At 48.7% G+C, this 20,491-nt stretch overlaps 7 protein-coding genes across 7 annotated transcripts; 5 read left to right on the top strand and 2 right to left on the bottom strand.

Moving 5' to 3' along the window:
- Window positions 1-54: 54 nt before the first annotated feature.
- On the bottom strand, window positions 55-1,511 carry F4807DRAFT_451776 (nucleoside hydrolase; the record flags this gene model as incomplete). The annotated part of the gene is made up of 4 exons (XM_048000263.1): window positions 55-972; window positions 1,031-1,065; window positions 1,134-1,406; window positions 1,475-1,511. The coding sequence occupies 4 exons, from the start codon at window positions 1,509-1,511 to the stop codon at window positions 55-57; spliced, it is 1,263 nt and encodes a 420-aa protein (XP_047853938.1).
- Window positions 1,512-3,434: 1,923 nt separating this feature from the next.
- Window positions 3,435-5,546, top strand: F4807DRAFT_92884 (uncharacterized protein). Its single transcript, XM_048003664.1, has one exon. The coding sequence runs from the start codon at window positions 3,548-3,550 to the stop codon at window positions 4,799-4,801; it is 1,254 nt and encodes a 417-aa protein (XP_047853937.1). The 5' UTR covers window positions 3,435-3,547; the 3' UTR covers window positions 4,802-5,546.
- A 2,099-nt stretch (window positions 5,547-7,645) lies between these two features.
- F4807DRAFT_92781 (uncharacterized protein) lies at window positions 7,646-9,440 on the top strand. The gene has a single exon (XM_048003662.1). It carries the CDS (start codon window positions 8,023-8,025, stop codon window positions 9,367-9,369), a length of 1,347 nt encoding a protein of 448 aa, XP_047853936.1. The 5' UTR covers window positions 7,646-8,022; the 3' UTR covers window positions 9,370-9,440.
- Window positions 9,441-10,959: 1,519 nt separating this feature from the next.
- On the top strand, window positions 10,960-13,576 carry F4807DRAFT_92805 (cytochrome P450). Its single transcript, XM_048003663.1, has 6 exons — window positions 10,960-11,748; window positions 11,813-11,933; window positions 11,990-12,355; window positions 12,418-12,469; window positions 12,543-13,168; window positions 13,305-13,576. The coding sequence occupies exons 1-6, from the start codon at window positions 11,481-11,483 to the stop codon at window positions 13,468-13,470; spliced, it is 1,599 nt and encodes a 532-aa protein (XP_047853935.1). The 5' UTR covers window positions 10,960-11,480; the 3' UTR covers window positions 13,471-13,576.
- Window positions 13,577-14,236: 660 nt separating this feature from the next.
- F4807DRAFT_426645 (uncharacterized protein) lies at window positions 14,237-15,357 on the bottom strand. The gene has a single exon (XM_047998079.1). The coding sequence runs from the start codon at window positions 15,050-15,052 to the stop codon at window positions 14,477-14,479; it is 576 nt and encodes a 191-aa protein (XP_047853934.1). The 5' UTR covers window positions 15,053-15,357; the 3' UTR covers window positions 14,237-14,476.
- Window positions 15,230-17,872, top strand: F4807DRAFT_426640 (carboxypeptidase S). Its single transcript, XM_047998078.1, has 5 exons — window positions 15,230-15,307; window positions 15,357-16,140; window positions 16,201-16,634; window positions 16,693-17,451; window positions 17,514-17,872. Exons 2-5 carry the CDS (start codon window positions 15,800-15,802, stop codon window positions 17,702-17,704), a joined length of 1,725 nt encoding a protein of 574 aa, XP_047853933.1. The 5' UTR covers window positions 15,230-15,307; window positions 15,357-15,799; the 3' UTR covers window positions 17,705-17,872.
- Window positions 17,873-20,246, top strand: F4807DRAFT_426639 (rhomboid-domain-containing protein). Its single transcript, XM_047998077.1, has one exon. The coding sequence runs from the start codon at window positions 18,100-18,102 to the stop codon at window positions 19,837-19,839; it is 1,740 nt and encodes a 579-aa protein (XP_047853932.1). The 5' UTR covers window positions 17,873-18,099; the 3' UTR covers window positions 19,840-20,246.
- Window positions 20,247-20,491: the final 245 nt, after the last annotated feature.

The raw sequence follows: 20,491 nt of genomic DNA, 5'->3' as shown, positions 1-20,491 counted from the left end.
TCACATCATATATATATCTGGTGAACTCATCGCGCTCCATATATACTACCCCCTTCACCCGAATATCCTCTCCATCAGGAATGGCGCAAAAGCTATTTCACCCGGACTAGTAACATACCTGTTTATTCTATTGCCCCTCTTCAAACTCAACCAACCATCCTCATCTCCCGGAACTTCAAAAGTGTTCACGCCGTCAGGCTTCCTAAGAATGCGGCGATCCGAGACATGCATTCCGTGAGTCCACTGCCCTGATGTCTCAACACGTATGTCCTCTGGCGCCCCTTTGGCCAGCGTCCATGCCGGGTTTGATCCCGTGAGCATATACCAGACGGTCAGGGGGTCGTGGAGTGACAGTCCTGGTTCTACGTCGGGACCAACCATGGAGGTTATTTGACGGAAAATGCCAGCCATGAACGTGTTAACCCACGTCCCTAATGGGCTATTATTGGCAAGCTGTGCTTCGATTTTCTCCAGGAAGAAGCCGAAGTTCAAGAGATGGGGCGTAGTGATATCGAGGGGGAACAGACTTATATTTAAGGTCTTGGAAAGCTTTTCTGGGTACGGCGGGAGAGTCGCCTTGTCCTTCGGGATAGGTGGCATGGTAGAAGCAGGGCTCGGCGATGTTAAAGCAAATACCCGGGCAGCAGCAACAGCATCGGCATAGGTGTTGAACTCGGCAACCGGCGTAACGTTACCCTCACACTCCACAGCTCCGCCCATAACAGCCACTTCCTTAACCCTGAGGAAGGTCTCGGGGTCCTCCGAGGCAGCTAGCGCCAGATTAGTTAACGGGCCAAGAGCGCAAATCGAGACAGTATTAGCCGGCTCCTCCTTTAGGATCCGTAGGATCTCCTTGTGTGATGGAGTTTTTGAAGGTGTGAAATACTTCAAATAAGAGGGCTCATCAGCCCCGCTTGGAAGCCCGTCTCTGAATAGAGACTTCCAGGTATCGGCTGGTGACAGATGTGGGTGCTAGTATAGTATGTCAGCCAATGTTAACACCCAGCAAGATAAGGCCTCTTCAACATACAGCCTCGTGAACGCCATGTAATCCATCGGCCCCGTCTAGTAGATGTCATGTCAGTCGCGGTTTTCTCATGCAGCCTGACACATGTTCATATATCTCGACTTACGGAAGTTATCCGCCATCAAAATCTCCTCTTCCAAGGCGTGCTCAGGACCGACGGCAACGATAGGCTTGTAAGTGCGTAGACCTTCGAAACCCAATGGCTTTCCTTGGGCCTTACGCCACTCCATCTCGTTGTCAAGGACATGGAACATAGCAACCACGTTCCGTAAGCAAGCCTCCAATGCCACGTTGCCGTAGGTGACCGAAATTAGCACCACCTCTAACTCCTCCCGCGAGGCTGCCAGGGCTAGAAGCATGGCCATGACATCGTCGGCACCTAGTAGAGATTAGCTAGGGTTCAATTTTGAAGCTACGGAGCTCTGTATCTTAGCTTCCACTACTTACCTGGATCGGTGTCTATAATAAGCTTCTTCGGAGCCATAATCTTAGTGAAAGTTTAGAATTTCGAATATATATAATTACGATATGAAATTGAAGTTATTAAAAGGTACGTGGAAAAGCTAGAGGCCAAGATTGGAAGTATAGAGATATGGAAATGGCGATAAGATGCGGCTCCAATTAAGCCCTTTTAGGTACAAAAGGTATTTGCGACCCGATGACGCTAGCGCCCTCCGTCGGTGACCAACGGGTGGGGAGCCGATCCCGCAAGCCTCCGGCAACCGGAAGACGGAATGTATTAACGCCCCGACTTGTCCCTATTATTGTTGTATTGTTCGTGATTTACAATATGTCGATGAATACATCCCGTCAAACAGAGACAAGAAAATTAATTGCTGACCTAAGAATTGGGTTTTATGCTAGTCAAATGAGATAAGAAAAACTAAGAGAATAGCGATATAGTACTTATGCTGCCGCATTGTGCTCGCTTCTTCGAATTTAACGAGTAACGGACGCATGTGGCTAAGTCCCGCCCATTTTGCTACATATGGCACATGAAGCGCATTAGATAAATGGATATTGAAATTCGTGATGGCGTAGGCACATGAAATCGAAACTTAATAATAGAATAAAAATACCTGGGCGCATATACACAAATAGGCAATCTATTTCACCGTATAAGTGATGACCTGCTCAAGTAGGATAAGGTAGCGAGTATGCCAAGGTGGAGATCTTGTAACATTGCCAATTAGGAGTAGCTAGACACTAGAGTCTTGAGAGGATTCAACAAGCAGTGAACCAAATATTATATGAATATCAGTAATGTATAAAACCAAAGGGTGCTCCAGATATACTCAACAAATAGAAAGGTTACAGTGAATGACAGCTTCCAAGTATCGCAGGCCAATACCACCTATTGGTCAGATTGATCTTGGTTGAGATCTGGATCTGCGTAAGATATGCAAGTTGCCTATGTACATCCCTCAATGTTCGTAGTAAGGAAGGCTAACCGACTGGTGAGTGACAGAGTAGAAAAAAAGGTACTCAAATGAAAGAGCTGGCAGCTTGCATCACGGAAGTTTTTGACCAACCGAACAGTCGTCGCCTACATATGCTTTGTATTCAATCATTCAAATCACAGATGTCTGAATGGTTTCGCGCCATCCATACCAAATTGCGCTAAGTATGTCAGTTCATTCTCTAATGCGAGGCCAAGCGAATAGGATTTACGCTTCGTCGATTTTTTAAGGGGCTTTCCGTGTTCTTTCGTATCCACAAATTCAATTTGGTGAGACGCTAATACAATAACGAGATAAAGCGCCCTGGCGCCATGAATAAGCGGATGTAGAGTTCACCTGGGCAATTATACATTATGAAGACCCACTGCCATTGTACTGTATTGGACAGCTGTCCAACATTGGCCCCTTTAAATGGATAACCTTCTACATCTAGACTCGTATTGATTGGTCAATGATCATTAATGACAGCACAACCTTATCCGTGCTACTAGCTACGACTAGGTACTTATCCCCTAAAGTTATTGAAGTTACCACGCGGCGACCACGATCTGTTCATATCCATCCCATCCACTGACCCTGACAACCTTGACAGCCAACGCAAAGCCAAAAAGTTAAAAATTTACAGACCACATTCACTTTGTTCCTCTTTTTATTCCTCCCATATTTCGTATAACTCGTCACCATAAAAAATACATCCTTTTATTTCCTTTTTTTAAGCACTTCGCCGCTGATTCAGCTTCACCAGAAGCTTGCATCGGCCACCTTTCATTTCTCGGGTGTGCTCGTCCACACTCTTTCCTATTTGTATTGTGCAGTGCAGTAGAGCTCGACATAATCGGCGCATCACCTTCCGTCACTGGTTTAGCTCCTCCGAGCTCTTCGTACGTCCGGTGTGTGTCTTACGAAACACGCAAATTGAACACATCGACATCGCCGAGACGTCTTAACGCCTTCATTCTCGAGGCACTTCGTGCTGCCATCAATTTGTCTACCTTCTGCCATCGGTTCCATCTGGTCAACGGCGCATACGTAGCTGCGCTTACGACGATTTCCGTTTACCATGGATATTTCTACCACTCACTCGACCCTCACCACTATTGGTGGATGGGCGGTCATGATTGGACTTGGCGGACTTTTCTGGTACCGTAGTAAACAGAAGCAGCTACAGAAGCGAACTGAACGTCGTGGTTCCTTCACTAGACAATCAGGAAAACAGAATGAAGTTGGTCTAGGAAGTGACGCTAAGAAGAAGACGGAGAAGCCCGCAAAACCAAAGCCGAAGCCGAAAGCCCCGGCAGACGCACCGACTCAACCTGCCCCATCAAACATCGATTACAATCGCGAACAGGTCGAGGCCGCCGATAAGAAAGCTGACCGGGAATTTGCTCGTCAACTATCCACTACTCACGCTGGAACCAAATTTAACACCAAGAAGTCGGATGAGAAGAAACAAAAGTCTGTCAAGCAGTCCAAGGCACAGGAGATTTCCGAAGCACAAGCTGGAAAGATATCAGTCCCTTCCTCCCACGCCGGTGATGCCGATGATGACTTGTCTTCCCAAGCCTCTCCTGTCGTTGTACCTGCTGATAGCCGAGATGTATCTGATATGCTTGAACCTACTGCACCCGGTCCCTCCGTCCTTCGTCTAACTGATGTTGACTCTGCCAAGAAGCCTAAGGAGCGAAAGCAGAAGGCGCCCGAAGTAGTCGAGACAAAGAAGCAACGTCAGAACCGAAAGAAGGCCGAGGCTGCTAAGGCTGCTCGTGAGGAGGAAGAGAAGGAGCGAAAGGTCAAGCTGGAACAGCAGCGACGAACTGCTCGCATTGCCGAAGGACGCGCCGCTAAGGACGGCTCCACCTTCGCAGCTAACACTCAAAATGCCTGGAATGGTAAGCCTACCAATGGCGACAACAACACCGTTCAACCGTTAGATACGTTTGACGAGAAGCCAAAGGCAGAGCCCGCGAAGGCTGCTAAGCCTGTTGCCACGAAGGCTGCTGAGCCGATCAAGGAGAAAGCCGACCCTTGGATCTCCGGTGTACCATCCGAGGAGGAGCAGATGGAGATGCTTCGACAAGAGGACTCCTGGAACGAGGTGAAGACGAAAAAGAAGGGAAAGAAGAAGGATGTGTCCGGTGAGACGTCGACACCTTCAGCACCGGCCACAAATGGTGGTAGCACTCCGACCGCCAAGCCTTCGGCCCCGGTCAACGGCACCAACAAGAAGCCGATCCTAACCAGCAGCAACTCCTCTTTTGCTGCTCTCACTCCTGAGGAGACTGATGATAATGACGAGGAAGAGTGGGACGTATGAAGTTGAGACATTGGGACGTTGGGCACCTCGATACCGGCACACTCTACTTCTTTATACATTTTACCCGCCGTGAATATTGCATAGATTTCATGACTTAACCCCTTTTCTTTCAACGGTCGACCCCCCTGTTGTACAGTATTCTCCACCATCACCGTACCATTACCGTACCATCACCGCCTTTACATCGAATCAATCACACTACAGACACGGACGTCAGGCATCGCGAAACCAAAAAATTAAGGGCTTGGACTTGGATCGGGCAAGGGAGATTCGTTTTATTTTTCTACTTTGTTGCTGGATGCCCGAACGAAACACAGAACTTGACCGCCCTTGCTTTGTATCAACGACTACGTTTTTTTCTCTTCTTCTACTCGTTGCAGCTGATCTCTGCACCAACGGCGCGACAATCTCGTGCTACCCGACTCCCATTTCAGCCTGATTGAGATGTGGAGAGGTCGTGCTAATGTTTTCGTGCCCACAGTTGGCGGACAGATGGGGGCACTATTTTCTTAAAAATTCGAAGTAGCTATGAGATCAGAGTAGCACAATGGATGCGCATACTTTCCTTTTTAACGTGTCTGCTTATTGGTGAAACCGTGACGCGATCTAAGCATATGTGCCATGCCCTAGTTATATTATAGATTTCTGTGGTTCTAGAGTAAATGTAGCTGAATTGGTCTGAATGGATTCAATTGATAATGGCTAGAAGGTGATCAATAGGTCGTAGTAGATCTACGGCTTTTCCCGTCGAGCTAGCATCGACTTGACAATCCAAAAAGGCAGTTGTTGACCATTATATACCTACCTACCTAGGTCATTTATATGGATATCTCGGTATCCCGGCTCTAGCTAAGAAAGATGATGAGATATCTCGTAGATCCAGACACCGAAATAGCCTGGTATGTAAGAGCGGATCTGTTATCATGGTTAGCATTTAGCTCTTTTCTATTCTGTCTTCGTTAAAGGGTTATTATTTGGCTTCTTTTTATCATATTGGCGCTCACTGATATATCACTTGGATATCAGTTCCGTTAGATGACGGAAAGCCTAGCTTACCTACTAGTTATCAACGTTTAAACATGGATGCACCTAATGCTAGGAGAATATTAACCGGCATTGCAATGGCTCACGTGAAACCCAGACTTTCATTCACGTGTACACATGTAACACGCTGCACAAATCTAAGTTTTGGAAGTCAATTAATTGACTGATGAGTTTAATATGTGTAATTATATTGTACTTTATTAATTTCAAACTTGATAAGCTCGAGAAATTCGGGCTGTTTAGGTTTTTGTTGTGTTAGCAGCAATCATTCCAGAATATGCCAGTTGAGTTACATTTCCCGATTTCATGGGTCGATGCATCGACACAAATTTAGTAATGCATTCCGAAGACGATTGGTGGATGTTGTACGCTGAAAAGGCGCAGTCGTAAGTGGGATTAGGTGGAATCTGACGTGTGGCTATTTATTTATCAGGTACGCAGTATGGCTGTGTTCAGCAATCTTCTGATTGTCCAATATCACTCATACGTGTGAGTTACGGATAGGTGAGATCTCATACTCATATTCAGTTGCTTAGCCACTAAAGTTTGCGTGGCAAAGAGACGCGAGGCAGAAGAGGCGAAAGAAGAGACAGGTGTGATTGAGGGAAATTCTCTGGGAATCTTGGGGAATCTTGGAATCTTAACGGAGGTCATTATGCATTTCGGTTCATCTATCCAAATGCGAGTGTTGCAGTCGTACCTGGGATTCGTTGCGGGGAGTATGCAAGTTGACGAGTTGTAAAGCACAGGCCAGGTGAACTAGCCGTGGCGGACAAGGGTAAAACGTGCCATTTGCTGACATTGCACTGCCAAGCGAGCGATTATCCAAATTCCAATTCGAAGGCAGGAAAGGGCGGGACCCGATAGGGACCCGAGAGCATAAAGGCAGGCGCAAATGAAAGCGGGTCGTTTATACTGCATAGTGGTGGGGCAGCCGGGGGTGTATGGCTTTCGAACTGCTACCTACCAGGTAGGTATGTATTCAAGAGAATAACCCCACCTTCTGTGGTTGAGTTTATTCGATGTCCAATGATATCCCGTCCAAGTGGCATGGATCGAGGGGAACGCCACCACAGAACCCTGCTTCCTCCACCCCTGCAATGTCTGCACCTGCCTCGCTGGAAGCCAAGATGTGGCGCTTGCGCCTTTGAAACATGCAGAGTGAAGCTAACTCCCCTGGTCCCCATCCTGCCCCATTTATCCCCCAAACTTATCTCAATTGGTCCACTATCGTACATAACCCATCCAACCCGGACCATACATTATTTCGTAGGATGCAGGGAATGCAGAAACGTGCGTGGGATCGTCCGCACCTTTCCCAATTTCCATCGTCGCCTGCCTGTCCGCCGTCTGCTAGTTTACGTTTGTTCATCGACATCCTGAGTTCACTTCCCGAATTTCTCTCCACTCGCTGATTTACCATTTACAACTTACAACATCCTCACTTCCCTTTTTCGTCGACTATTTCCTCCACGCTGCCGGTGGTAGCTGAAGAGTCGTCTTCCTTTATATTATCGTTGTAAATTAAGACTGACTTCTTTCTACCTTCTATCAGGGGGTCAATTCAATTATATTGTTTCTATATTCGACTTCGCCTTCTAACACGACAACGACTTCCGCCCATACCGATTGTTTGCTATCCTCTCATCCCATTGTTCCACCACACTAGTTTCTGCCTTGGTTTCAACTTAAGCACTTAGAAGCCTCGACTTGTCCAGCTCCTAGTCTTACGATACAATTGAGCAATTTTAGATTGCTACCGACGCCTACCGCATATCACTTGTCCCATTTCCTTATACTATACGAATCGCACTCGCTCATTCACTCACGCGCTGGACCTTGAAACTTAATGATTATTTGACTTTTCCCCCTCTATACCGACGAATTCTCTTTACCTGGCGTATTCAGAAACGACCAATTGCACCTTCCACCCCTTTCGAACTTAGCCTTACCAAAAATAGAATTCGTCTTGTGTTGTTAGCCGAAACTTAGAACGACGTACGAAGCCTCCTCTCGCCGCTAATATCGAACTGCCTTCTCTAAACCTCCCACTTCGACACGCCCGTCTACGAACCATCTTATGAACTAGCTTATTTCGCCAATGCTGTTACCAAGGATAGTCCCTTCATTTTCAACGTAGGCCTTCAACAGGCACACACAAATATTCCATACCTATCATGTCGTTCGGTGTTGCTGTTCAGTCCGCCATATTTTACCTCGTATCTTGTGCGCCATGTCTCCAAGCGAAACATCATCAGCAATCCAAGGCGAAAGCCAAGAAGGAACGCGAAGAGAAGGCACGCATCCAAGCCGAGAACCCTGGATCATACCTTCACCCAGATCCTTTCAACACGAATCCATATTGGTCCGAAGAAATCATGATGGGCCCCCGCATACAAGCGAAGAAGTATAATGGAGGTGGAAATAAAAACATAAGCCAAAAGCGCCTAAGTAGTTCTGGCAAGGAGAGCACAAGCGCCGCTGGAAGCAGTACCCAAGTCAACAGTCTAAGCCCAGGTAGTAGTCGGACGGCCGTCGAAGATGGTAAACTTAGCTTTTCTACTAGCTATTCAGACGATTGGAACCGAAAACGTTACCAGAGGGAAGACGAAGAGTTGTGGGGTCAAGATCAAGATATATCCCGCACTCATAAATTGATGGACGCTATTAAGCAAGCGGGGTCATCGGCCGGCCGACTGTTTGATGCAAGTTTAGGGAAGGAGCCGAAACCAGTTACCGACGAGGACAGGCATAATTTCTATTTTGCACCACGAAACCCTCCTGTCAACGATTACCACCCCCCAATCGTGCGACAGAAGCCCGTACACAAGGACGGTAACAAGTGGATGCTGCAACCACCCCCACCTGCGAAGATCATGGAAGGTAAAGTGCCGGTTAGTAGAAGTGGAAGCATGGCGAGTCATCTTAGCCGCAAGACGACGATGAGTGACGGACCTAACCTAGGCCGACTGGTCCACGAAAGAGCGATGGAGGCCAAATTCAAGAGTGGCGAGCTGCCCTCAGATTTTGACTCCACCACAACGCTTCACAAGACTATTACTAGGAAGAACACTGCTTCAAGCCGGGGACAGCAAAGTCTCCGAGTTCCAAGAAGTCGGAGCGTGTCACTAGAATCCTCGGATGCCTCGGACGAGCCCCGGAAGCGGAAAAGTCGTCGGGCCCGGCCACCGGTCTCTGCCGACTTTGACTCCTCGTCCGAGGAGGAGTACTACCACCTGAAAAGCTCGGATTCTTTTGGACGGGGTAGGAGAGCAGCGCGACAGCCAAAGCTACAACCTATATCCAGTTCCCAGGAAAATGAGAAGGATTCGAAGGAGAGTGTGTCGCTAGAAGTAGACGGAGAGGCACTCACCCGATCGGCTAGTTACGCGCTTGCTAACATCACGAGCGGATCCAGCCCATCCCGAACAAATCCCGCCACACCTAGCAGGAAGAACCTCGAAGATGGACAACAGAAACCCTCTCCCGTTACGTTAGGCCCGCCACTGGCAGTCTCGTCATAGTGTCATCGGGATAGACAGATGGCCGAGTCGGATGGCAGCATCGAGCTACAGCTTCCTCGGGTAGCACAGTGTTGGCAAGTTCGGGTTTCGCCAAGCGGATAGTGCCGCACGATCAGGTGGTTGTAGAAATAGCGGGCGGTTTGTTACATCACGGTTTCTTCAAAAATGCATGGCAACTTTGGTCTAAGGGTCGCATTTGCAGGCTTGCATGGCGTTTGGTTCGGCCCTCGTTCGACAATTCTTTGATGGGTTCTTTTTTGGTTTGCGCCTAGTATCTTAGCATCAAACCAGCTGTCCATTAACATAAATTCCTTGAGTGTTCGAATGATTGAGTTCATAAGTGTCCAAAGCCTCTAAGGCTTCTCTTATCCCGAAACTTATTTTGTGAAAGTGATTCCTCGGGTCTGTAGGTCGGGCCATGGACCTGGTAGCAAATATCCGAAGAAGTGTCTGCCTTATCTTGCTCTACACTCCGAACGCGGAGGGTCAAAGGTCCTAATCGGCTAGATTGGCGCAACGCCCACAGGCGACGATCCTGACGCCTCCTTAAGCTCCTTCGTTAGCGATGGTACAATGCGATGCAGCCACAGCTTAAATAAATAGATCAGTTCGTAAATTGTGTTATATTTGTTTCTCGTAAGAGTCCGTCAACTTTATCAGTTAGTTGGAACATAGGCTTGGCTACGAGATTGGGAAAGTCATATAGGGGAACTCCAAGCTTTTTAGTAAAAAAGTAAAACAAAATAAATAAAAACAAATAAAAACTTTAAGCTACCTAGCTATATTGTGAATGACATACATAATAACAGATTCCCAGTTATCTGCGCGGGTTGGCTGGCCTGGTTGGTTATAGGAATCGGGAGACAACTTTGAGCCGCAGCCTTATTTCTGAATTGCTTCCTGTACAAACGCCGCTGATGTCACTCATCACTCGGTTATTGTAGGTCCAGGATTTACATTCAAGTAGAATTACCTAGTATTACCATTTTTACGTAACCAGCTGATTAGACCTTCCATCCGGTATTTCGAGTTACACAGCCAACGCAGAAACTCTGTCAGTTCTCACATGTTGCATTCGTCAATGGTCATCTTACATACTAAGGTATTTGCTTTTTCTCTTGGGTCAGCGCGGCACGTTACCTAGAACTAAGACAGTTTTGGTGTAACAAGACTATCCTCTCCAAGAGCCAAACAGACACCCTTGGAAGATGGTATAGCCGTTGCACCACCAGAAGAAACAGCAAATGGAAGGCCTATAAGAGTATAGATCGCTTACGTGTGATAACGGTCAACGTACCGGCATACTCAGAACGGATTGAGGCTTGGAACTACCACAAATCACGTCCGAGAGACAAACTGCCGTGCATCTATCTGAGGTATGTATGTATGTGATTCTGCTGGTAACATCATTTTATCACTTCATCGTTTCACAATGGTCAGACAGATTACCCTCAAATATGTCACTCGATCTGTTAATTTCGCCGGTTTGGTAGTGGTTCGTGGTAATCTCTATCGTATATGGTATCGACGGCGTCGAAGCCTGTCAGTGGAATAGTGCCACCGCAACACCATGCCCAGACTCCGGTACCAAAAGATCACCCTACATAGAGATGACAGCCCCGGATAACCGTATACGTGTGGTATCTCATCTGCATCTATGGGGAGCACGTTGCGATCGTGCAGGCATTATAAGTGGATGATCTAGCATCATTCATGCAAGCCATCGGAAGAGGGCGTTATCGCATGCCTTGTGAATAGCTACCTGCTGCTGTGTGTTATCGTCGATTCAGCACCATGGTGGATGCCGTGACGTTGCTGGATACCACCGCAGTTTACCGACCGCCTCCGCCTCCGCGTGGAGAGCCGCTATAGGGGCGGCGGATTGTGACGGACGACAACGAAAATGCTGTCGACACATTCTGTTCGAGGCCCGCTTCATTTACTCATATACCATACATAATCCCCGCAATTGTGAGGGTTGCTTGAGGTAGATGGTGGGTATATAAATAGGCCTCGATACTAGCGACTCGGCACATCAAGCGATAGTCGTATGCCTGACTCAGTCGATCGATTCATCACTTAGCCCTTGACAACTTTTAAAATTCAACACCATGACTGTTGTCAATGATATATTATCCAAGATACCCTCTCGTGAAGAAGTGGTAGAGATTCTGACAATCCGCAATGCCCTTATCCTCCTCGGCGGCTGGATGGTCTACCAACTGCTACGGGCAGCATGGAATATCTCTCCATTCCACCCTCTCAGCCGGTTTCCTGGTCCTAAATTGGCGGCGGCGACATACCTTCCTGAGTTTTGGTACGACTGTGTGAGGTTTGGGCGGTATACTCATGAGATAAAAAGAATGCATGAGATTTATGGTGCTGAGCCCCTATCTGCTGCTAAAGGTGTAAAGAGATAACCTATATGCTGATTCGAGTTCAGGCCCCATGGTTCGTATAAATCCAGATGAGATTCACTGTAGCGACTTCAATTTTGTCGACTCCATCTATGCGGCGGGTGGCAGGAAGCGTGATAAGCCAACTCACCAAACCAGAGGTTCACCGTAAGCCCCTTTCCCTCGCCAACATTTGCTGTATGCACGAAACTAACAAGACATAGCTTTGCAGGGTCCGGTTTCATGACCACGCCCCACGACCACCATCGCCTCCGGCGCGCACCCTTAGTCAAATACTTCTCCAAGCCTCAGATTTCTCAGTACGAGCCTCAAATCCGAGAGTACGCCCAGCGCCTCTGCGAGAAGCTCCTCAGCGGTGTGAACAAAGGCGAGCCTTTCCTGATCCAGGAGGCTTACAGCTGCTTCACGTCGGACGTCATATCGGGTTATTGCTTCGGCCAGAGCTTCAACTTTCTCGAGCGAGACGGGTGGGCGCCCAACTTTCGTGGGCCGCTGTACGCGCTTTTGAACATAACATATATCTGCCGTTTCTTCCCCATGTTCAAGCATTCTCTCTTGGCGATGCCATGGTTAGTTCTGACGAATGCTCCAGAGAGTTAAGGGAACCGTCAAAGACGCTGACAGGATATAGGCTCTTGAATTACTTACCCGCGGGCATGTCCCTGATGATCAAGACGCTGCGAGTAAGCGGCACTTCCTCCCTCACATTGCGTAAGCTCGAATGAAGCATAATCAACTAACAGCCAGAACCCCTAGGTTGACATCCCGAACAACGTCAAGCAAACAAAAGCCAACTCAGACGCGGGCGTCATCGACGAAAAGTACCCCACCATCTTCAAAGAGCTGCTGCACTCGGACCTCCCCGCCGCGGAGAAAACGCCCGACCGCATCGTCGGCGAGGCCGTCACCGTGCTCAGCGGCGGCACCGAGACCGTCAGCTGGACGCTGTCGGTCATAACCTACTTCCTGCTGGCGCAGCCGCGCACGCTCGCGCGCCTCGCCGACGAGCTGCGCGCCGCCGTCCCGGACCCCTTGCGCATTCCCCCGTGGTCCGACCTCGAGAAGCTGCCGTACCTGTCCGCCGTCGTGCAGGAGGGGCTGAGGCTCTCGTACGGTGTCTCCAGCCGCACGGCGCGCGCCGCGACCGAGGAGGACCTCGTGTATAGCGGGGAGTGGAAAGGCGGCAAGGTCGAGCATGTGGTTCCGCGCGGGTATGCGGTGGGGATGAGCACGTATCTAATTCACCATGACGAGAGCCTTTTCCCGGACTCGTTTAAGTTTGCGCCGGAGCGGTGGTTGGATGGGGAGGGGAAGAGGAGGAGGGATTTGGATCGCTGTTTGATGGCGTTTAATAAGGGGACGAGGATATGCTTGGGCATGAAGTAAGTTTTTACCTAGGTCAACCTCAACCCCTTTGATTTCCTTAATCGACTAAACCGACTATCCAAACCTGGGGTTTGGTTGTCGGGCCTCGGTCGTGGGCATATACAGAATGCTAACAAGTGGTGGCGATGCTAGTCTGGCGCTCTGCGAGATGTACACTATTGTCGCGACTTTTACGCTGCGAGTCTTCCCGCATATGCGGTTATACGAGACGACCGAGGACGATGTCCGATACGACCACGACGTCATCGTTTCCGGAGTGAGGAGTGATAGTAAGGGGGTAAGAGTGGTTCTTGTGTAAAAAGGTACACAGACCAAGTACCTATAAAAGTGGAGTGGTAGTTAGTTATGACAATATTTTAGGAGGGTGACTCAGCATCTCAAGGTTCGTCGTCGCCAGAACAACGGGCAGCTGGCACAGGCCACCTGACACAGGCCACCCTACCGATGTTGGGCTTATATACCTGAATATTGTCCAAGTTTTCCAGTCCTGATATATGACTGGAGATTGAGATGGCAATTGGTCTAGTGGTCATGGTAGATGACGGATTAGAAAAACTGTCCGGGGTTTTTCGTAGGCCCAGGCTCGTTCCAACTTACACTAGGGTGGCGGCAACTGCCAATTGTTCAGGTCGATCCCGCTGGTTCGAGTCGCAAGCCAAGCTTTTTGCCATTTTTTCCTCTTGATTTTTTTTATTACTCTCCTTTTTTTTCAAAGGACAGACAGACAGTGCATGCACCCTTTTCTTCGCTGCACACACGATCCTTTTTTATTATTCATACTAGATTAGCTTATAATCGCTCCCATACAATGTTCATGGGACCTCGAGCTCCTACATGATATTTTATCAATATCAATTCTAGTCATTTCCCTCCTGAAGCTCGTAAGATCTGTGCATGACTTGCAAATATGATACGTATTCAACCGCTATTGAGACGTTCTTGAGAATACTTAGGGGGTTTAGTAGGAGCTACATATTCTCTCCAGCCCAAATAGGGCGAATAAATGAGGTCCAATCGATATCTTTTGAAACGGAATTGGGAATATGCGCACATGGAACGGTGGGCTTAAGCATAGATCTTTTAATCTATGAATGTTCGTTTCGCATACTTGGGATGTACACTCCTCTATGACCATCTCGTTTACTCCTATTCCGCATAATGCAACCGGTTCCCTTAAGAAAATAATTCTCGATATCACAGCCCAACCCTTAACGCCACTAATGACTACTGCTCAAGCTATTAAAAAGGTTGACCCGCCGCCCTTTCTCGTAACCCCATACCGAAACTCAATGAGACACCAAAGGTCATAGATGCATACCCCCTTCCGGATCATCCTCCTCCTCATCATCGTCAAGCGGTATCCGGCTCTCCAGCTGTCTGAGTAGCTCACGCTCCTCATCGCTAAGCTGGCTTATAGTCCCCGTCTGGAACGTGCCGTCCCGCCACGCCGGATGCTCGGCCTCTCCACTACCAGTCCCATGCCCATTTACACCATTCGTCAAGTTAGCGCTCGAACCCGCCGCAGCGCCCTCTCCTCCTCCTTCTTCTCCTCCTTCCCTTTGCTCCTCATCATCAGGCTTCCCCTGGAACTCACGCCAGCTGAGCCCGCGACTCTCGACCTCGGCGCGCACGCGCTCGATGCGGTCCTGCATGCGCGCGATCACGGCCACGTTCTCGGCGATCGCCTCGGCGCAGTCCGGGTCCGGCTCCCCCGCCGGCGCCCGCCCCTCCGCGTACGGCTTCAGCTCCGCGTTCGAGTAGTCCAGGTGCGCTATCGCGTTGCGCAGCTCGAGGACCTTCAGGGCCAGGCTCTCGGCCGAGAGCTCCTTCAGCGCTTCGGCGAAGCGGGCGGGGTCTATGGGTTGTGTTTCTGAGGACATGGTGGCTGCTTATTTCTTTTGCTTCTTTAGAGAGAACTTGGTAGTGCCTAGTTTGCTGCGGGAAGTTGGGAGGTTGGAGGGCTTCTTCTTAACTTGGTTCTTGTTTGAAGTCGTCGCAATACAGAAGTTGCCTACCTATACTATGTATCTAGGTACCTATGAAGTTAAGCTGCCTACCTATCGATAAGAGACTGTAGAAACTTTTTTGCGGGGATCTTTGAGGAGCTTAGGAGCTTGGGAGCTTGGGCCAGGTATCTAGCTACGGTGAGTGCGGGGCATGCGGGTCGTCGGTCACAACCGATACCTTCTCGGAATGGAGCTCTAAACAAGGTCGCCACGGCCTCGTCGTATCTTTCTCCAACTTGGGCAACTAGACTTCCGACGTTTCGGCTGTCCAAGGAAAGTTCGAATGGCGCGATAAGAGCCCTGCTAAATCGGCATCTCCCTAGTGTGTAATTACGTACTGTCGTATCTTATCTCCATCGAAAACCTCATAATTATTTGAATTGGCCATTCAGAGCTGTCGTTGGTCGTCCCCCGCAGGATGAAACCGTACATACCTATCACTATAATCGGGGGTCGGGGTAATAGGGCATAGCTATGATATATGGATGAAGTAAAACCATCATGTTCGCCTCCCGATCCCGTCGCCAAGTTTTGGGGGGTTTACTTGTACATTTTTAGCTGTTGGCAGTAGAGGCTAATTGAAACTCATCTTCTCTTCTTTGCCCGTGGACGACAGGGAAAATGATTGTGTCTACATTGGCTCTTGTAACCAGCGCCTTACCGGCGGTTGCTCTGGGTCGCTCAATTCTTTACGATGAGTCCCAGCAAGTCCTCGAAGGTGTCACGCCAGCCGATTTCAAATGTGATTTACCGTCGGTGTTAGACCCTTCGAAAGACGGTTTGCCTGCTGCTCGGGATATCTTCTCCGACGAAAAGGCTTTGCAACTACAGGTCAAAAGACATTCCACTATTGTAAAGATACCGTCTATTTCGTACGATGACGGCGGAGAGCCTGGCGAAGATGACAGATGGGAGGTGTTCTATGACCTACATAGAGCTCTCGCTGCTCTATATCCAAATGTGTAGGTGTCTTATGGTATACAGCTACTCGCTAGCCTCTTCGGCTAATCTCACGCTTATAGACATCTTCGAATGGATCGCGAGACGGTGAATACGTTTGGCCTCGTCTACACAATCAAAGGAACAGAACCTGCGCTCAAACCCATTATGTTAACCGCTCATCAAGACGTAGTACCTGTCAATGCCGTTTCCACTTGGAAGTACCCGCCATTTTCTGCCCATTTTGATGGGCAATGGTTATGGGGACGAGGAGCGTCCGATGACAAGAACAGCTTGACTGGCCTCATGTCCGCTTTGGATACTTTGCTGGCGAACCCTCAATGGGTACCGAGACGAACCATAATCGTTGCACTTGGATTCGACGAGGAGTGCTCGGGTCAACGAGGCGCTGGTGAGATCGGGAAATTCCTAGAAAAGCGATATGGTCCTAAGTCAATTGATATGATTCTTGATGAAGGGGGAATGGGACTGCAACTACTTGGCAATGATACATTATGTGAGTGATATCGAGGGAAAATAATTGACTGCGTCGTTAAGCTAACCACGCTGCATAGACGCTCTTCCTGCTGTGATGGAGAAGGGTCACGTCGACATCTGGTTGGAGCTTTATGTCAATGGTGGCCACTCATCGACTCCATTCCCACACACGGGTATTGGCATTATGTCTGAATTTGTTAACCAGCTGGAATCCAACCCGTGGAAACCCAAACTTATCAAAGGATCACCGATCTATAACCACTTCGTCTGCCAGGCGAGGTACTCCCCTGATGCAGCGCCGAACATCACCAGCTTGATAAACAAGGGGGATCTGAGTGCATTGACGGAGGAGCTGGCAACGATCGATCGGGCCACTCAATACCGCATACAGACATCCCAAGCAGTTGATTATTTCTATGGGGGAGTAAAAATCAATGCTATGCCCGAGTACATCCGGATTGGTGTTAACCACCGTATTGCGCCTCAGGATTCGATCCCGGCAGTCAAGGCTAACATCCTGAAACAACTTCAGCCCATTATAAAGAAGTTCGGATTATCAGTGTCCGCTTTCAAAGGAGAAGACAACAATCCTGATTTCGAATTATATGAAAATATGGAGGATGGCGTTGTTGATCCGATGTATGAGGTTGAGTACAATGGCTCGCTCACACTCACGTCCTCTCAGGCTACCTTGGTGGCCCCAGTCTCGCCTACGTATGGACCTGTCTGGGACGTCTTTTCGGGGACAATCCAGCACAGCTTTGCTTTTGAAGGCGGTAAAGTTGTTCCGGTAGGAGAATTGATGACTGGCAACACAGACACTCGTCATTATTTGAGTAAGTGAAGTCTCTGATTTACCCGAGAGCTTGTCAATAGTTGCTGATATCCTATCCCTTAGACTTAAGCCACAACATCTACCGCTGGACGCCTACCCGCCAGGGCCACACCTTTAATGCCCACACTGTTGATGAGCGGATGGATATGTTTTCGCATATGGAAGCTGTGAGATTCTACTATGACGTGATCAGGAACTTCGATGCTTCCCCAGTCGCAGCTGTCGAAGATCAACGGAATATGGGAGAGTTGTGATTTGCGATGAACGATGGTGGAGGACTCAGATATACATTAAACGTTCTGTATTGGAGGATCATCACTCCTTAAATACGACAAAATATGTGAAGAGAATGAATACAATTGATATTCAAATGAATGCATTTAGCAAGAGATATATCAAGTTATGCATTTAAGAGACGTACCAGTCCGAATTAAAGTTCCTTAGCACCAATTGTACCGATGCGGGGCTTTAATCATCCACCGAAGTTGCCGCGACTAATCGCATTGAAATTTAGAAATCATAGATGATAGAAAGATTTGCCCGATCCATCGGCCATGCTTGAACTTTAGACCAAAATCGCCTTTAGAGACCTCATGGATCGTACGCGATCAAAATAGACTTAAGGACATGATGGTATGATCTAGGTACCATGCCTATTTTCCCCTCATTTGCTCCGCCGTCAAGTTTTCGCCTCGGCTTGCGGGCCATTACTGGCAAATCTGGAAAATCGGGCATTTCTTTTGCGACTCGCTCAATCTCGACGCCACATAATCCTTTAGCACCATGTTTCCGATATAGCAGCAATGGGGCCCATAGTCCTTTACGAATCCTTATTAATCGCCCTTCGTATAACCTTTCACCTCGGAGGTTTGCTGGAACATTGTTTAGGTTTCGCGCGATCACGGAGTACGTAAACATACCCGACTCATACGAAGATGCCGAAGGGCTCCCCTTCCGGAAAGAAGACCTCAACCAAAGGGAGGTCAATCAGATATTCGGACACCCTTTGCCTTCTCGAGAAGCCAACAAGCTTCTAAGAATATTGCATGGCCGTAGGGTAGCGGGGACTCTCGAAGACCCGAACCTGCAAGTCAATACGGCTCATTTCAGCGAATCGGATAAAGCGAAGGCATTGAAATACCTGCGTGCCAATATTCCAGTAGAAGAGGTTATCAATGCTGGTCTACGAGCCGAAGACGAACTCAAGTATCTAGAGGAACAGCAAGGCAAAGACGATGCTGAGCAACAATTCGAGGAAACCAGTCCGCAGAACCCGCCTTCTAAGAACGAAGTGCAAAACGTGAATGTCCTAGCTGGGAAGCTCCCCAAACCACGTAAAAGCGACTCCCCATACGGAGAAGGCGCATTCGACCGAATCCGCGCCGCAAATATAGCGAGGCGTGAAGCAGAGGAGAAGCGGCTAGCAGAGGAACAGAAGAAGCGCGAGGAAGAGGAGGCTCTGAAGAATGTCGGAACGCTCCAAACTCAGCAGGAGAAGCCGAGGAGGGAATTAAGCCCGCGCATGAAAAAATGGACCGAGCGCGCAACGAGCGATTTAGAAGAACCCCCGGAAATGAAGGCCTGGGAACGCTTGCTCCCTTCCCTTGCGATGACTCTCTTGGTATTGGCGGCATGTGCTACGTACGCTACCTTGTACACACCTCCTAAACGTTCGAAGAGGCTATGGCCGGATATTCCTCCAGCTGCGGCAACCTGCCTCGCTCTCATCGGGATCAACTTGGCATGTTGGATTTGTTGGAAGCTCCCGCCGTTGTGGTATATTCTCAACCGATACATGATCGTAGTCGCTGCGACGCCGCGACCTATGCAGTTAGTCGGAGCTATATTTTCCCATCACAAGTTCAGTCATCTTGCCATGAATATGGTGGTGTTTTGGTTCTTTGGCACCCGGCTCCATGACGAGGTCGGACGAGGCAATTTTCTTGCTATATACCTCGCTTCCGGAACCCTGGGCTTCATGGGTAGTCTGGCAAATCTAGTACTGATGAGAGGACTAAACTATACGACGTTGGGAGCGTCTGGGGCGGTCTACGGGATTGCGACCGCATACTTCTGGCTGTTCAGAAACGACGAGTTCAAACTGTTCGGGTACCCGCCTGATCCAATATCCGGTCCCCAGGGGCTTGGTTTTATCGGTCTGATGTTAGGCTTGCACGTCTTGCCGCTGCTTTCGAAGAAGGCGCACGGTATGGACGTGGTGTCGCACTTAGCAGGCATGCTGGGCGGCGTGGTTAGCGCCGATCTCGTGAAGAAGCACATGGATGAGAAGGAGAGAATAAGGGCTGAGAGGTTGAAGACTATGGGTGCGCTGGAGAAAGTTGTACAAGTAAAAGCTCCGAAGACGCCACCGACGAGTGGCCGGCCTTAAATTTTGTATACTCCTTGTATATACATTCGTATGGCACATTGAAAGCCGAGAACATATTTAACACATGCAACCTTGTGTATCTTCAATTGGAGGCCTGGCACTTACAAACGTCTATTTAGTTTCACGTGTTTAAGAGGCTGATAAAGTTTACGGACATGGTATTCGTTCCCAAGCAATCGGGAACTACGTCATCCCCTAGACCTTAAAATATAGTGCAAACTGTAGTTAGTTAGTTGTAGGGGAATAATTTATGTGCCTAATGCAAGTGCTACCAAGGAAATCTTGGAAAGCTTAGCTGGGAATTATTAATATGTCCATGCCTAAATAAGTATGATACGGCTTATAGGCAAATGATATTTACGCCTTGCCGCGTACCCGTGTGTGATGCTATATGTGCGATACAAATGTGTGAGAGGTCGGGTTAATTAGACTCGTGTCGCCAAATAATATTGGACATGTCCCATTGGTAACGGTCAGCTGCAAGATGGTCCATCATACCATATCATGTCAGATTCGAGGGAAGCCAAGAAAGCGTTCAATTCTAAGTCAGACAAGGCTGGATCGCCTGAGAGGCCTCCCCTGTCAATCTACGAGCGGTCTGTAGATCGACGTGGTAACGCTAGCGGGCCTTATTTGCTCCAAATTGGGATGA

This window comes from Annulohypoxylon truncatum, assembly GCF_022578515.1.
Source record: "Annulohypoxylon truncatum strain CBS 140777 unplaced genomic scaffold F4807scaffold_17, whole genome shotgun sequence".
In the NCBI taxonomy this organism is placed as follows: Eukaryota; Fungi; Ascomycota; class Sordariomycetes; order Xylariales; family Hypoxylaceae; genus Annulohypoxylon; species Annulohypoxylon truncatum.
The sequence above is the reverse complement of the archived record's forward strand: the minus strand, read 5'-3'. Positions and strand labels throughout refer to the sequence as shown.

What these genes read in the sequence shown, in the direction of transcription:
- F4807DRAFT_426639 (XM_047998077.1), top strand. Translation starts at nt 18,100, where the DNA reads ATGCCTATTTTCCCCTCATTTGCTCCGCCGTCAAGTTTTCGCCTCGGC.
- F4807DRAFT_426640 (XM_047998078.1), top strand. Translation starts at nt 15,800, where the DNA reads ATGATTGTGTCTACATTGGCTCTTGTAACCAGCGCCTTACCGGCGGTT. An exon ending in GCTGCTCTATATCCAAATGT is followed by an intron (nt 16,141 to 16,200) that starts GTAGGTGTCTTA and finishes TCACGCTTATAG; the next exon opens with ACATCTTCGAATGGATCGCG. An exon ending in ACTTGGCAATGATACATTAT is followed by an intron (nt 16,635 to 16,692) that starts GTGAGTGATATC and finishes CACGCTGCATAG; the next exon opens with ACGCTCTTCCTGCTGTGATG.
- F4807DRAFT_92781 (XM_048003662.1), top strand. Translation starts at nt 8,023, where the DNA reads ATGTCGTTCGGTGTTGCTGTTCAGTCCGCCATATTTTACCTCGTATCT.
- F4807DRAFT_426645 (XM_047998079.1), bottom strand. Translation starts at nt 15,052, where the DNA reads ATGTCCTCAGAAACACAACCCATAGACCCCGCCCGCTTCGCCGAAGCG.
- F4807DRAFT_92884 (XM_048003664.1), top strand. Translation starts at nt 3,548, where the DNA reads ATGGATATTTCTACCACTCACTCGACCCTCACCACTATTGGTGGATGG.
- F4807DRAFT_92805 (XM_048003663.1), top strand. Translation starts at nt 11,481, where the DNA reads ATGACTGTTGTCAATGATATATTATCCAAGATACCCTCTCGTGAAGAA. An exon ending in TCTCTCTTGGCGATGCCATG is followed by an intron (nt 12,356 to 12,417) that starts GTTAGTTCTGAC and finishes GACAGGATATAG; the next exon opens with GCTCTTGAATTACTTACCCG. An exon ending in TGATGATCAAGACGCTGCGA is followed by an intron (nt 12,470 to 12,542) that starts GTAAGCGGCACT and finishes CAGAACCCCTAG; the next exon opens with GTTGACATCCCGAACAACGT.